At 35.2% G+C, this 17,655-nt stretch overlaps 1 protein-coding gene across 1 annotated transcript in view; it reads right to left on the reverse strand.

Annotated features, from left to right (window-relative positions):
• LOC110444438 (location of vulva defective 1-like) overlaps positions 1 to 17,655 on the reverse strand; it is a 58,136-nt gene that overhangs the window by 7,367 nt on the left and 33,114 nt on the right. Inside the window, exons 13-22 of the mRNA XM_021488819.1 lie at positions 17,070 to 17,303; positions 16,722 to 16,892; positions 15,018 to 15,172; positions 13,921 to 14,548; positions 12,093 to 12,192; positions 10,419 to 10,654; positions 9,256 to 9,421; positions 8,110 to 8,796; positions 805 to 1,386; positions 19 to 50 (exon numbers count right to left, since the gene is read on the reverse strand). Coding sequence (XP_021344494.1) covers positions 19 to 50; positions 805 to 1,386; positions 8,110 to 8,796; positions 9,256 to 9,421; positions 10,419 to 10,654; positions 12,093 to 12,192; positions 13,921 to 14,548; positions 15,018 to 15,172; positions 16,722 to 16,892; positions 17,070 to 17,303 — 2,991 coding nt within the window. The remainder of the gene's footprint in view (positions 1 to 18; positions 51 to 804; positions 1,387 to 8,109; positions 8,797 to 9,255; positions 9,422 to 10,418; positions 10,655 to 12,092; positions 12,193 to 13,920; positions 14,549 to 15,017; positions 15,173 to 16,721; positions 16,893 to 17,069; positions 17,304 to 17,655) is intronic.

A 17,655-nucleotide genomic window follows, 5' to 3' on the forward strand; every position in this document is an offset into this window, starting at 1 on the left:
ATGCCTAGACATACCAACCTCTTCAAGTAATGATTCTACCTTGGCTTCAGCTAGTAAATAGATGAAAATAGGATCAACATTATTACTGACCGTAAGAGGTATCAACACAAGACTCATCATTCAAGTGTGTACCACAACATTGCATCGCAACTTCGTTAGAAATGACGTATATAGCTGCATCACTGCTGTGGCTTTGAATATTATAATATAATACACAAGCTTAATTCCGCGCTATACTAATGAATAGTTTTTGTCAATTATCTTTTTTCATTAAAAAATGTTTCAACTATGAACAATAATTTCTAGCATGGAGAGAAAATGATAAAAAGAAATATAAAAATCGCTGCTATTATCAACTTTAAACAATATATTCTAAACGATGAACGACTTGTTTAACATATATGTTTTTAAACAAACATAGGAATGCTGAATGATCATATTTTTATGAGAAAAACCATAAGACGTCTTGTGACGAACAAATTTCACCATGTCGTCAGCTAAGTGTCATAAAAAGTACGTTCTAGATAGCTCAAAATACTTTATACTGCGAGCAGAATCATATTTCCCTTCTTTCTAAAGGCATTTTTTTTCTGGACTCAATGCATAATAAGGTTACGCCTTACAATGCGGGTATGGTGTGCATACGTTGTATATTCTACAATATATATATATATATAGATATAGAAATGACATAGTTGTGGCAACATGGTGTCAGGATTTTAAGTCTTTGTATAAAAAGGATTGCTGACTGTAAGCAGTAAGATCAAGATATTTCGGGATGTCATATAGAACATTTGTACTTACTTAGGCCTTCAAACGATAGTTTCCTTTTCTTTCGAACTGTTTCTGTCTTCCCGAGTACTTTGCTTGCAACAGAGGACATTTTCCACCAGAAATGTTCATTTATTTCTGCATCAAACTGATATTCACCTTTTACGGCAGATTTTATTCGAGCTTCGCTAAACACAAAATTTAGGCCGGCCAGAAAAAAGTTGATAGTGAGGATTGTAGCAATAGTAATATACAACCCAAGAACAATGGTTATACCGACCGTTTCTTTCACTAAAATCTCTCTAAAATGTATCATCCCTATCATGATGCGGAATAGATAAAGAAATGTGGTTTTGAAGTCCTTAAAGCCCGGTTCAGAGTAGCCGAACATCAGGTAGATCATACAGGAAAAGGCAGTTATAAACAAGACAGCAATAGATAAAAACTGCACAGCTTCCGCTCGGAACATGCAAATAGTTGTCTTCATCAAGTGTAAATAGTAATTAAACGACAAAGGGTTCAACAGATTCAGGATGGCAATGAAACAAACGCTGCCGATAAACGTTCTATATAAGATATCCAACATCTCCACCATCTCAAAGGACACGAAAAACCCTGAAAATAAAACAGGTAAAATTAAGCATTGCTGTTCAAGCCATTCTCTGAAAATCTAAAGAATGGAGTTAAGTCGTTTATGGTTTTATCGAAGGAAAGAAATCGATAGGTTTTGTTACAAACCAAATTAGCACCAGTGGCTCAAGCACATGCAAGATATTTATAAAACACTCTGACGCCATCAATATGCGTTACCGATTAAGCAAAATATATCACTTACACTTCTAATGAACGAATCATTGCCGACATCTCAACATTTAATTTTGATCTTTGGAACCAAAAGCGTTGCTTAAATAAGCAAACTAAAGATATATAGAGGATACTTAATGGTTTCCTATAGAATACCATATAATTTATATTTTACGAGTAGAATATCAATTTTTTATATTTTCACCAGTGAAATATTGAAAATTAATAATTCTATAAAAGTGATATTTTGCACTTGTGACCAATCAAAACACTGATTACAAACTACCACGGAAAAACATTACAAGTGGCCCATCTTGTAAAAGCCTGGTAAGCTTAACGTGCTGCGAACTCGTGAAAGATAACAAATATTAGCCACACTCGTGAAATGTATTTGGTACTACTGAAGACACTGGTAGATATATTCTGCAGCTCCAGGGAAATATATTTGGCATTCAACGAGATAACCATGACATTTCCATTCATTACTAAAAAAAAAATTAAAGTAACAAGACACAAATAATTCTCTATAAAAAAAGATCGGGAATAAGTAGCGTATTATTTGCCGCCTAGTTATAATGATGTCACGCTTTAAAACAAGGCAGAGCGCCGTTTGGAATGAGTCACTCAATACAATTCTGCCGTTTGCTGCTACATTTATAAAATGTTTACATAAGATTTATAATCAAAATTGATTTGAATTATGTATTTATGTAAATATCATACTGTATGTTGTAACGTCGTAACAAAACAAGCATTGCTTATCTACAGTCAATTCATCTATACTTGAAACTGAAAATCTATGCAGTGAATATAATGTACCGTTCTGATTGGACAATTCTAAACATGATATTTTTACATATAACATTTCGTATAACTTCATAAAGGTTTCATAAGTTTGTATTAAATGGATAATTCCGGATATTGTATTGGTGAAAATGAAATAGATTCTTGCGAATCCTGAAGTGTTGACACATATAAAAGTATTGCTGTGAGGTATGATCCGTTAGTGAACTGATCCAACTAGGGTCCTACCTCATACATTTTCACATCATGGTATACTACTAGGGTCGATTTGGTCTCATACAGTGCTATTATTGCATTTACGTTGCAAAATGTTAATTCATTTAAGCAATGAATGTATTAGCAAATGTTGTTATGGTCCTATAACACACAATGCTATTGATAACGAACTTTATAAAGCCCGGCAGAGCCGTATGTTTTGTCAACAATAGAAATGTGTGTTGTAGGACCATAACAATATTTGCTAATTATATTCACTATTTATATTTAAATTTTGATAGAGTAGTTACACTTTATTGAGTTTTTTTGAACAGTTCTTTGAAAATCAAATTAAGTCTTGACATCAATGAGATTGATACCGTTACAATAGCAAATGTTGCAATAGTGTCATAAGAACATTTGTCTTCTCAATGCATTGAAATGGAAGGATGTTTAGCAAATGTAAATATCTAATGATGAACTTGTAGCTACAAAAGTTTTCATCGCAAATTCATAATAGAAAGTTGAAAATACTAGTAGTGAACATGTACCCACCGATATCAGACATAGCAACCATACTATCTATTTTATTAATGTGTACATCATCTACTGTGTACTAGTACTAAATATATACCCACCGATATCAGACATAGCATCCATACTATCTAGTTAATTAATGTGTACAACATCTACTGTGTACTAGTACTAAATATATACCCACCGATATCAGACATAGCATCCATACTATCTAGTTAATTAATGTGTACAACATCTACTGTGTACTAGTACTAAATATATACCCACCGATATCAGACATAGCATCCATACTATCTAGTTAATTAATGTGTACAACATCTACTGTGTACTAGTACTAAATATATACCCACCGATATCAGACATAGCATCCATACTATCTAGTTAATTAATGTGTACAACATCTACTGTGTACTAGTACTAAATATATACCCACCGATATCAGACATAGCATCCATACTATCTAGTTAATTAATGTGTACAACATCTACTGTGTACTAGTACTAAATATATACCCACCGATATCAGACATAGCATCCATACTATCTAGTTAATTAATGTGTACAACATCTACTGTGTACTAGTACTAAATATATACCCACCGATATCAGACATAGCATCCATACTATCTAGTTAATTAATGTGTACAACATCTACTGTGTACTAGTACTAAATATATACCCACCGATATCAGACATAGCATCCATACTATCTAGTTAATTAATGTGTACAACATCTACTGTGTACTAGTACTAAATATATACCCACCGATATCAGACATAGCATCCATACTATCTAGTTAATTAATGTGTACAACATCTACTGTGTACTAGTACTAAATATATACCCACCGATATCAGACATAGCATCCATACTATCTAGTTAATTAATGTGTACAACATCTACTGTGTACTAGTACTAAATATATACCCACCGATATCAGACATAGCATCCATACTATCTAGTTAATTAATGTGTACAACATCTACTGTGTACTAGTACTAAATATATACCCACCGATATCAGACATAGCATCCATACTATCTAGTTAATTAATGTGTACAACATCTACTGTGTACTAGTACTAAATATATACCCACCGATATCAGACATAGCATCCATACTATCTAGTTAATTAATGTGTACAACATCTACTGTGTACTAGTACTAAATATATACCCACCGATATCAGACATAGCATCCATACTATCTAGTTAATTAATGTGTACAACATCTACTGTGTACTAGTACTAAATATATACCCACCGATATCAGACATAGCATCCATACTATCTAGTTAATTAATGTGTACAACATCTACTGTGTACTAGTACTAAATATATACCCACCGATATCAGACATAGCATCCATACTATCTAGTTAATTAATGTGTACAACATCTACTGTGTACTAGTACTAAATATATACCCACCGATATCAGACATAGCATCCATACTATCTAGTTAATTAATGTGTACAACATCTACTGTGTACTAGTACTAAATATATACCCACCGATATCAGACATAGCATCCATACTATCTAGTTAATTAATGTGTACAACATCTACTGTGTACTAGTACTAAATATATACCCACCGATATCAGACATAGCATCCATACTATCTAGTTAATTAATGTGTACAACATCTACTGTGTACTAGTACTAAATATATACCCACCGATATCAGACATAGCATCCATACTATCTAGTTAATTAATGTGTACAACATCTACTGTGTACTAGTACTAAATATATACCCACCGATATCAGACATAGCATCCATACTATCTAGTTAATTAATGTGTACAACATCTACTGTGTACTAGTACTAAATATATACCCACCGATATCAGACATAGCATCCATACTATCTAGTTAATTAATGTGTACAACATCTACTGTGTACTAGTACTAAATATATACCCACCGATATCAGACATAGCATCCATACTATCTAGTTAATTAATGTGTACAACATCTACTGTGTACTAGTACTAAATATATACCCACCGATATCAGACATAGCATCCATACTATCTAGTTAATTAATGTGTACAACATCTACTGTGTACTAGTACTAAATATATACCCACCGATATCAGACATAGCATCCATACTATCTAGTTAATTAATGTGTACAACATCTACTGTGTACTAGTACTAAATATATACCCACCGATATCAGACATAGCATCCATACTATCTAGTTAATTAATGTGTACAACATCTACTGTGTACTAGTACTAAATATATACCCACCGATATCAGACATAGCATCCATACTATCTAGTTAATTAATGTGTACAACATCTACTGTGTACTAGTACTAAATATATACCCACCGATATCAGACATAGCATCCATACTATCTAGTTAATTAATGTGTACAACATCTACTGTGTACTAGTACTAAATATATACCCACCGATATCAGACATATCATCCATACTATCTAGTTAATTAATGTGTACAACATCTACTGTGTACTAGTACTAAATATATACCCACCGATATCAGACATAGCATCCATACTATCTAGTTAATTAATGTGTACAACATCTACTGTGTACTAGTACTAAATATATACCCACCGATATCAGACATAGCATCCATACTATCTAGTTAATTAATGTGTACAACATCTACTGTGTACTAGTACTAAATATATACCCACCGATATCAGACATAGCATCCATACTATCTAGTTAATTAATGTGTACAACATCTACTGTGTACTAGTACTAAATATATACCCACCGATATCAGACATAGCATCCATACTATCTAGTTAATTAATGTGTACAACATCTACTGTGTACTAGTACTAAATATATACCCACCGATATCAGACATAGCATCCATACTATCTAGTTAATTAATGTGTACAACATCTACTGTGTACTAGTACTAAATATATACCCACCGATATCAGACATAGCATCCATACTATCTAGTTAATTAATGTGTACAACATCTACTGTGTACTAGTACTAAATATATACCCACCGATATCAGACATAGCATCCATACTATCTAGTTAATTAATGTGTACAACATCTACTGTGTACTAGTACTAAATATATACCCACCGATATCAGACATAGCATCCATACTATCTAGTTAATTAATGTGTACAACATCTACTGTGTACTAGTACTAAATATATACCCACCGATATCAGACATAGCATCCATACTATCTAGTTAATTAATGTGTACAACATCTACTGTGTACTAGTACTAAATATATACCCACCGATATCAGACATAGCATCCATACTATCTAGTTAATTAATGTGTACAACATCTACTGTGTACTAGTACTAAATATATACCCACCGATATCAGACATAGCATCCATACTATCTAGTTAATTAATGTGTACAACATCTACTGTGTACTAGTACTAAATATATACCCACCGATATCAGACATAGCATCCATACTATCTAGTTAATTAATGTGTACAACATCTACTGTGTACTAGTACTAAATATATACCCACCGATATCAGACATAGCATCCATACTATCTAGTTAATTAATGTGTACAACATCTACTGTGTACTAGTACTAAATATATACCCACCGATATCAGACATAGCATCCATACTATCTAGTTAATTAATGTGTACAACATCTACTGTGTACTAGTACTAAATATATACCCACCGATATCAGACATAGCATCCATACTATCTAGTTAATTAATGTGTACAACATCTACTGTGTACTAGTACTAAATATATACCCACCGATATCAGACATAGCATCCATACTATCTAGTTAATTAATGTGTACAACATCTACTGTGTACTAGTACTAAATATATACCCACCGATATCAGACATAGCATCCATACTATCTAGTTAATTTATGTGTACAACATCTACTGTGTACTAGTACTAAATATATACCCACCGATATCAGACATAGCATCCATACTATCTAGTTAATTAATGTGTACAACATCTACTGTGTACTAGTACTAAATATATACCCACCGATATCAGACATAGCATCCATACTATCTAGTTAATTAATGTGTACAACATCTACTGTGTACTAGTACTAAATATATACCCACCGATATCAGACATAGCATCCATACTATCTAGTTAATTAATGTGTACAACATCTACTGTGTACTAGTACTAAATATATACCCACCGATATCAGACATAGCATCCATACTATCTAGTTAATTAATGTGTACAACATCTACTGTGTACTAGTACTAAATATATACCCACCGATATCAGACATAGCATCCATACTATCTAGTTAATTAATGTGTACAACATCTACTGTGTACTAGTACTAAATATATACCCACCGATATCAGACATAGCATCCATACTATCTAGTTAATTAATGTGTACAACATCTACTGTGTACTAGTACTAAATATATACCCACCGATATCAGACATAGCATCCATACTATCTAGTTAATTAATGTGTACAACATCTACTGTGTACTAGTACTAAATATATACCCACCGATATCAGACATATCATCCATACTATCTAGTTAATTAATGTGTACAACATCTACTGTGTACTAGTACTAAATATATACCCACCGATATCAGACATAGCATCCATACTATCTAGTTAATTAATGTGTACAACATCTACTGTGTACTAGTACTAAATATATACCCACCGATATCAGACATATCATCCATACTATCTAGTTAATTAATGTGTACAACATCTACTGTGTACTAGTACTAAATATATACCCACCGATATCAGACATAGCATCCATACTATCTAGTTAATTAATGTGTACAACATCTACTGTGTACTAGTACTAAATATAAACCCACCGATATCAGACATAGCATCCATACTATCTAGTTAATTAATGTGTACAACATCTACTGTGTACTAGTACTAAATATATACCGACCGATATCAGACATAGCATCCATACTATCTAGTTAATTAGTGTGTACAACATCTACTGTGTACTAGTACTGAATATATACTCACCGATATCATTGAATACCCTCTCTATTGCCTCGATAGTATGGTCAATCCTGAGTATATAGACGGATATAGCTGCCACAGATAAGGTGATCTCCAGGAGTCCAAACCAAGTACTTAAATATGTCAGACAGGAACATTTGGTCTTGATGACGGATCTAATTACTAGGACAATTCTTACACACACTATCACTATAAAAGTTATCTGGAAAATGAGGACCAAATAATCAAGTGAACCAACATATGGGTACAAATTGGAGGTGGTTGAGCGGAATGTCATGAAGACCCCTCCAAAAGGAGGGAACTCGAACACAACCTTGACGTGACTAAAGAGCATAGTGTCTCCGTTAAGAAAAACCACGTCAACAAAAAGTGCACGTGTCTTGTCGTCAATCCAGGTCTGTTGACGTAGGCGGTCAATATTGTTGCGCGCGAGCTCGTGCGAAGGACCTATATCTCTAAGATAACCCCCTCCTTCGTAATCCCCCACCATTCCTACATGGTAAAGGGACTCTGTCTCTGATGCTGTCTTGTACGTGTAGGCGTAGTGATCTTCGTCCGTTTCGTTAAAACACGACGGGTAGTATGTCGCCCAATTAATACAATAACTAGTCCGATCTTCAGTCTCTGACGTCATTTCCGGTACACATTTATTCACCCAGGGTCGCATTGCACTTGGTATATCGCATGAACCTAATAAGAAAAACAAGACAGGAAACATTAATAATAATAATAATAATAAAAATAATAATTCGCGGTTCTTATATGCCGCTTTATCACAACCTAGTTCGTAGGTCGTCTCAAAGCGGTTCACAAATTATTATCCGTGGTTTAAGGGCCTTTGCAACTTCATTCTCAACTTCCTGGAGAGCAAACAGCCGGTGCTGCCATTTCGGCGCTCACAGCTAGCATTCTCTAATTCTAGCACTGCCCAACCACGTACTGATTTACAGCTGAGTAGACTGGAACAAGCGGAGTAAAGTATCTTGCTCAAAGATACAACACAGTGCCGTGCCGTGACTCGACCTCGCAACCCTTCGGTCACGAGCCCGGCGTCCTACCACTAGACTACCGTGCCTCCTAAAATGTTATAGAACATATAAACTGTTGATGCTGTAAACTATTTTATTACTGCACTATCGTATAACGTACTTTGAACACGCGTCTGTCGGAGTCTGACTAGACCGAGGCGGTAAAACTGGTCAGCTGACTGTTGTACATATGACGTCATTATGTCGCCATTATAATATTTAAAAGGAAACAACTGGTCCACAAGTGACGTTTCTAGCCATTTCCAAACCTCCGCCACTGATTTCGGCTGCGAAAATAGAAAGTGAAAGTCAGATTATGCACATACTAGTGAAGCTTAGGTAAAGTACTAAATTATACACATTTGTGACATCATCTATTATTCTCACTGTTACACTGTAGTATAGTGTGCACAGCACCAGAATGTCGTTAATATCTGGCCCGGGAATAATATTCTTATAAACATATACATCAGTTTAACACATGTATGACCGATGGAATATATAGTTTACAAATCTACAGTCCATTCTGAAATAACGATTACGTTGAATAACAAGGTAATGTTCATCAAAGGCAAACTCAAATATCAAATAACAAAGTTTAGGTCCGGCACGTGCGGTGGTTGATCAAAAAATGTAACCATTTACTGGAAACTTTTTTTCTAGGCATGCCTGTAGTTTTTGACAAATTATTTCTGGAAAGAAATTCATATCTTGCGAAATTTAAAGAAAATAATAGTGATAAAATGAACAAAGAATAATTTACAACAGGGCTCTGAGTGTAAACTGCTTTCGGTAATTCGATCATTGTACTTCCAAAGCAAAAAGAAGGGGAGGTAACCGAAGATACGAAAACTTAAGTGGAACTGTCTAGTTTTTTGCCCACAGTGGAACAGGGATAGTTAATACTTTAGTATGAGAAAACTGAAAAAAAAAGAATGTTAACCAAATATATCACTTAACTTTAAAACGATGAAACCAAGAATACAATATGAACAAAGGAAGACTTGTTTTGAGAGAATGGACTGTTCAATGTCACGCCTCGACCAGTCCTTTACCACATGGAAAACATGGGTTTCATTCTACCCGACTATTTTGCTTTGACATTACTATTATTCAGTGTAATAATAGCATCCCATTATTTCTTGAATAACAACCCTCTCTCTGCTACCTGATATGTAGCTCGCTGAAAACAAAGATTCTATGTATCCTTTTGGGTCAACAACTTTAAGGACTATTCAAGCTTTCTTAACAGAAAAATGTAGGTGATTCAAATAAAGAACTTACAGATTGGTCAGAATGAACTTTTTTGCCAAGCGCGACATTTTGGTGGTAAGCTCTCGTCGTGTGGTTGTGAGAGCAAATAACGGCAACAACGAGAATGTAAAGGAGATGTGAGAGCCAGCCGAGGAGGACGCTGTTGAGACGTTTGTCGAGACGACATCTCCGACGTCTCTTGTCTAGGTCAGCCTTCTGTGTGTCCTTAGGCGAAATAACATCGGACGTATCAAGATACCAGTTATCTGTAAGTATAGAGCAATGTGTGATGAATACCTTATTGCGGAACATTATTTTTTTATCTATCCTCTGTTCAACCATTCTCGATTGACACTTAGAAATCAGCTGATGAACCAAAATATAACCCATGACCATTTTAATATAAACACATTATTTCATGGATGTCATGAATGTGATGAAGAAATCAATGCATTTGTACTATAATGTATATCAGAGTACATTATCAACACTAAAAGATTTGTTTATGATTAATCATAACTATACCCTGTACGGTGGGGACATGGAGACACACCGTATGAATTGTTTATATGTTTGTTTGATGATTTCAATGACTGTACATATAACATACCGAAGTTGTAAGGAGAAGGCTTATATAGCCTTTGCCTGATGCCCTATCCCTTTGCATATTTGTGTGCAATAACATTTGTTGAAATGAAATGAATACCTTATAATCTGCACGCCCAAACGTATGATTATTTCCTTACCGTCATCGTTTACTGTTGGTTGTGCGGTTTGTGTGTAAAAAAAGGCTGACCTGAGACTGAGGAAAGATCGGTTTCCTCTATGCCGTATGTTCCATTTATCCACTCAAAGTTTCCTCAATCCTAATGCATTGGACATAGCAGGATATCAATATTTGGGGAACATGTTTTACGCTCACTGGTTTATGTCTCTACACGCCTTTATCCACACAAAAATAACAAAAAATAAATGTAGAGGAAAATATGCCCAAATTATGCCCGAAGATTGGTTATAATGTTTATTTACCTAGAACATTCATGATTAATTATGAGGAAAATAAGAACTATCTTTCGGAAGAATAAGTTTTTCCACTTTATCGACAACACGCGCTATGTAAATATTGTTATATTCAAGTAATGCCATATTCTCAAAGGCAGACCAGGGGTAGCGACAACAAAACAACAAATCACACTATTGAGAAAAATATACAATTTCGTCACATCGTTGTTCAGGTAAAAAATACAAATCTCTCGCTCAGTCAGTCATAGCTTGACAAAGGGACCAAAGCTTAAGGGTATTGAAACGTTGCGACACGTTTAATACGTACATTGTTTGTGTAGAAAGTAAAACTTTGATATCACATATTTCCAAACTGATGAATCTTATTGAACACACTAATAAGAACAATAAAAAACTGCAGTATTCCTATCGCACTAAGAAAATAGAAAAAATCCAAATGAGATAGTTATGGCGACCATAAAACTTTGATTATAAGTTATATTTTATGTTTAAGGAAAGGAGGTGTCTCTGTTATTTTCCATGTAAAAGCCTCCGTGATTGTTTAGGCTAAGGTAGCATTTGCTACTTCGTCTAGACAATAGCTCCATTGAGTGATCAATATGCTTTCTGAGGACGGCTTTATGTATTGCTTCCACGCGTTAAGAGTGATGTAAATACAGTGAAAGATCATATCAGACCTACCGTAGGTGACCCGGATGTTATCGGAGGATGGTATTTCTGTCATAGTTCTCTGGGCCGCACCTGTACACAGCATCGTCATAACAATAGCCATACATGCCGCCTAGGATAGAAATAACATCAGAGATTGGGGACACAATAGATATAAAATATAGAGCGAACTCGTTTTCGATCAAGGTATCTTAGACGAAGTTTTAATGTGATAATAAACAATTCATACATCTTTTCATGAAACATCACGGCTATTTAGCTGTGACAGTCCATTTTATATCACCAGCTTGCAAAAAATAAGTCAAGGATATTGATTGGTCAGCATGTTTAAAAAAAGGAACCGAGAAAAAGCTGCGTTTTTTGAAGTAAATTCAACCAAAATTTTGGGACAAAAAAATATAATTGAAGTTTATAACAGTTTGTTTTACTTGTTTCCCCTTCTTTAAATATATCCCTGCAAACGAGGTATTGAATCCCATTCCATTTCCATTTTTTTATACAAACAAAAGCTTTACATTTGCATCAAAGATCCAGTTGCGTCATGTAATGAATATAACATGTTCAAGGGTTAATCTTAGCTGTTTTTTGTAATAATCACAATTCAGAGAAATCCTCCAGTATAGACGAAAATGGGTTTCTACAAAAAGCGTATTTTCCTTTCAATCATCGCCATTAACATGCAATATACATGTTTCTACCACAATACGCTGTGTTATTCCACTCTCAGATCATTGTATAAAAACGCAGACTGTTAGATAAATATGAGTTATATACCACACGTGGTATATGACCTTCAAGAGTTTTGATTGGTCAAGAAGATGAACTTTGACCGGGAAGACTTTTTCCACGTGCTTTTTGCCACCTTTGTGAGGTTATGCGAAAAGGGGAGTTATTAAGGCAATATTAAACGATGATACTTAAATATGTGATCGCTAGTTTCAGGCAAAATTGCTACAGGCGCTCGATATCGTTTCGACGTCACACCGTCGCGTGTACATGTCCAGGTCGTGAAACCAAAACAAGATCTGTCACAGCTAGTGTCGGGAAATATTTCGTTCTCCCAACGTCCCGTTATCGCTATTTAGACGGTCTGACTATGGCTGAACTTTCACTATAAACGTCAACCATAGAACCGTCACGAAGAAACGTAGGCCTATGGTTTTGGATATTGACAGCGATAAGTTGGTCTACAACGGTGAGTTACGGTGAGTTCATCACTTGGCGGGACGCAGACTTCGCACGATATGCTTACGCGCATATAGTCCGTGATTAATTTATATAAATAAATGCAATACTGCTACTCTCAATATTTAAAGTCGTTCATCTAAATTTTTTTCATGAGGTTGTTGCCGAAACAATAATTTTGACAATAATTAAATTTGTAAAACAAAAAATCATTTTTGAATATTAATGAGTGACTTTTTACATATGGGTCATATCACTACGCCAGCCTTGTCAACAAACACATGTGTGTGTGTTATTTCCAATTGATCATGAGATTGTGGTAGAAACAGATCACACGACTCGTGGTTGTTGAGTGTGGTATTTATTTCACTCTCGTTAGTTAATTGTCAAAAGTTACAGAAAAACAATCGCTAAAGCTCGTGTCTTTTGTAACTTTTGAAAATAAACTAACTCAAGTGAAATAAATACCATATTCAACAACCACTCGTTGACTTGTGTAACCTCTATATCTTGAAATCAAGAATTCATTTTTTTCACAGTTGAAATATTTCTTGATGTCCCAAGTTAAGTGATACGTAGTAAAATGTCGCTTTACACTATTTAGCATCTGTCATTATATATTTCACTGATGGCATGGTAAAGCTGATTTGCCTACCTTGCATGGCTCCATGATGAATATACTCTGTAGAATCCCAATGAAAAATGACATCATCCAATCTAAAGTTGTGTCTGGTCCCCATTCCAATGAATACAACATTGTGAAAAATGCTGCAGCGGCAATACTCAACAGAATTAGGCCATAGGCTATAAAAATTACCCACCAAGGTAAGTAATTCTCCTTGCTTTTCAGATACCGATTAGGGCGGCTCATTTCGTTTTTACATTTTCTATACTTAAACATATAAACCACTGCCAAAGAAGGTAATATTGTAATAACAAAGGAACTAAATCCGACATATATCTGTTTGTAATTTAATCTGATTGGTCCTATAGTAACGGATCGACCCTCTTCTCCTGGCGACCGAAAAAACATGGCGGATGTTATCATGGACAGAAACAAAATGGCGGCAAGGAGCCAGAGCCTCTGCACCCGAGTAAACCGACTGAAGCTGGGACGCTTTGGGAGAGAGAACCACAGGTTATCATCGAACATATAGCGCGTGCTAACGTCAACAAAGACGGCGTCCATGTCAACTAGTGCCTCATCAATCATATGTAGAGTCCGGAATGTCAATGCATCGTCCGTATCCAAGGATAGCCATTTACCACATCCGAAAACATACCTGTTCGAAAGGTATATATCCATATAATGTAAGTTGACAATGTTTAGAAATAATGAAGATTTTTAAAAATAATTTTATTTCTATTTTTCTTCAATTTTCAAAACTTTGAAGCATACAAACATGTCAAGAAATGGCGTCAGAGATTACTTCACTATTTCCACATCGTTAAGTTTCTCCGAAACCGTTATTGCTCAAATATTGTATACAAGTTTTACAACTTATCCACACCTTCTTCTTACAAACATGCACAAGATAATATAGATTTACTAGGTTGTTGATGATATACTATTCAATAAAAAAGCACTACAATACTTTTTTTTATTTGAATTATATAAAAAATAAACTTATTTTGTATAATCCTTTTTTTTAATCTTTAAGCTCTTTCTTAGTTTGACAAAACAACCCTGCAACGAAATGTACACAACGTTATCGAAATCATAGTTTCAACAACAACAACCGTTTATCATACCTCTCGTTGTCCATGCCGTCACAGACAATTATTTTACTGAGGAGCCATCTTCGTGACCTCCCAACGTTGTCGTGCCAGATCTGTACGGATTGAAGCGGACCAAGATAATTCTCTGTCGTCATAACAAAGTGTGAAGTCGTTCCGCGCCTAAAATTCTACAAAAAATATAATCACTCGTAAGCGTACATTTTTTTTTGGGCGATAATCCTATTTTAGCCCTTTTTGCTTTTGAAATATTACGCTTAATTATGATTTCACTGGTTCAAGTTTTGTTTATAGCTTTTTTTGCAGATATTGGGGGTGTGCAGATTATCGTTATCTGTTAAGATTCGATAATGCGCTAAAATTTGAGTGGAACGAATATGTATCTGAACAGTACACGTATATATGACGTTACATGTACACCCAACAGGAACCAATGTCCTCGACATTATGAAGGTCATGGTTTATAGTATGGTTAAAAAGAATGTACAGTAATATATCAATAAAACGACCCTTGCTTAGGTTTTCCTCACGCTGAGATCAATCATTTACCAGAATAATCTTTTGCATATTCTGCCTGTGTTATGGTGATCATTCAGTTAAACTAAACTAAATCAAAGTTTATTTAACATGTTCTATCAATTTATATATCATTCGTGTTGATCTGGATGCAAGCACCCAATCAGTGATTAATCATCGTATGCCGACCTTCCAGCAAATGCTTGGTGACAAAGCTAATGATATCCTTCAATTTTTCAATAGCTTTAGGTTTAAAAGGACGACGCGTAAGAAATAAACAAAAGTTTGGTAACTTTCCTTCATACATAGCAATAGTCACTCTACATACAAGCTTTCGGGCTTAGCCCTTCATCATTGAATATTTACATTCTGTATGCTTAGACCCATTGACAAAAATTACATTCATAAATGCATAACACAGGTGTTCATAGAATCTCAGCACGTGGAAACTGATAGTAACCTGATCACACTGCGTAGTAATACACTACAAAAACTACTCACTCGGAACGACCGACCTAGATGCTTAATTCTTACATCTTAAAATAATATTGAACTGTGCTTTGTGAAATATCCACGTATTTACGTGTCCTGTGCTACAAATAAACATTGAATATGGAACTACATTTTGTTGTGTTATTGTTGTTGACGGTTGCTAAGATCTCTCACGATAGTGTCACATTTCCCCGCGAAAAAACACTGTTCTCGCCACTGCGTTGCACCCGTGTATAAGCAGGAACAAACCCTGTTTATTTGTTTAATTCGTTGTTATATCGATCCACTGAAAGGATTCGTCAATGTAAATATAAGGAATGATATTTATTTTTTCAACATTTATGAGGTCATAAATGTTGAAAAAATAAAAATCATTCCTTAATTGAATTGTCCTCACACTTATGTTACATCCATGTATGTATGTACGAACGTGACATAAGGGTGAGGACTATTTAATCCCCGACGTAAGGCTAATTTTGGAACTATGTGATAGACTTTTCCCCCTTTATACTGCAAGGTACATGTACCTACCTGGTTATTGGGTGGTTACATCTTACATACGCCTCTAGTTATCATGGATAATTTCTTCTTTTATCATAGTCTCCTTGTGTCCTGCTGTTGCCTTTCCATGTCGATTTTCGATTATTTCCTTAACTGTTGACATTCGGCTATTCTGTTTTCCTGTTTGATACTAAGAAATTTGTGACTCACCTGACGTCGGCCGTCTAGGAGGATGCGTGGTCCAGACTCTCCAAACTCCCCTATGATGTTGATGTATACTGTTGCTGTCAAATGTTTGGATGACCTCAGTCCGGTCGACACCGCAAAATAATACAGGAAAATCGTCCCAGGTTTATTGTCTATCAAGGGGAGATAATCCCACTGCAATGATCATAGTTTGAACAATGTTGATGAGTAGTAAAATGAGAATAGGCGAAAAAAGAGCCTGTTTGCTCTATTATTTTTTGTGTCCAAACAAACTGAATATATGATGAAATAGCATTAGCATTTCAATTCTGAAGAGAAAACGTAAAAAAATAATAATCATTTTGAACATACCAGTTCTGCATCCTTCCTATCCAGCCGCCGAAGCAGAAGGGAGAGCAACAAGAATAGCAGGAGAACAGCTATTATTGTGACTAGCACGTGCGGTGTGGAAGCCAGCCTCTCTTCAAAGTTTAGGAAAATAGCTTCAAACGCGATGGGGCTTGGAGTTATTAGTAGGGTACTTGCTGAGAAGGAGCCGAAAAAGTTGGACTCAAAATTCACTCGTCCAGTTCGACCTGATTTTATCTAAAAGTAAAGTTAAACAAATAAAACTTAAATGATGAAGAGGAATGTTTTAATAACGCCAGTTTTAATAGTAAGCCTGATTTCTAAAATGATGCTTTAAACGAGACAACATTGCTATAAAGGCATCCACAAACTTAAACTGAAGCCTTCGTAAGGATTACTTAAAAGTTCTATCGGTCAAGTTATACACAACTTAACTGTTGTCCTGCCGCGCGAATCATTTGGTGTCAATTCAAGGATCAAACTAGACTACGTGTCTTATCCTCAAGGTGGCGCGTGCAGAGCCTTCGATTATTCGAAAGGCGCAGAGAAAGTAGCTGATCGTAACCATGGACTTTCTAGGATTGTACCA

Source organism: Mizuhopecten yessoensis, unplaced genomic scaffold (assembly GCF_002113885.1).
Source record: "Mizuhopecten yessoensis strain PY_sf001 unplaced genomic scaffold, ASM211388v2 scaffold2041, whole genome shotgun sequence".
Taxonomy (NCBI): Eukaryota; Metazoa; Mollusca; class Bivalvia; order Pectinida; family Pectinidae; genus Mizuhopecten; species Mizuhopecten yessoensis.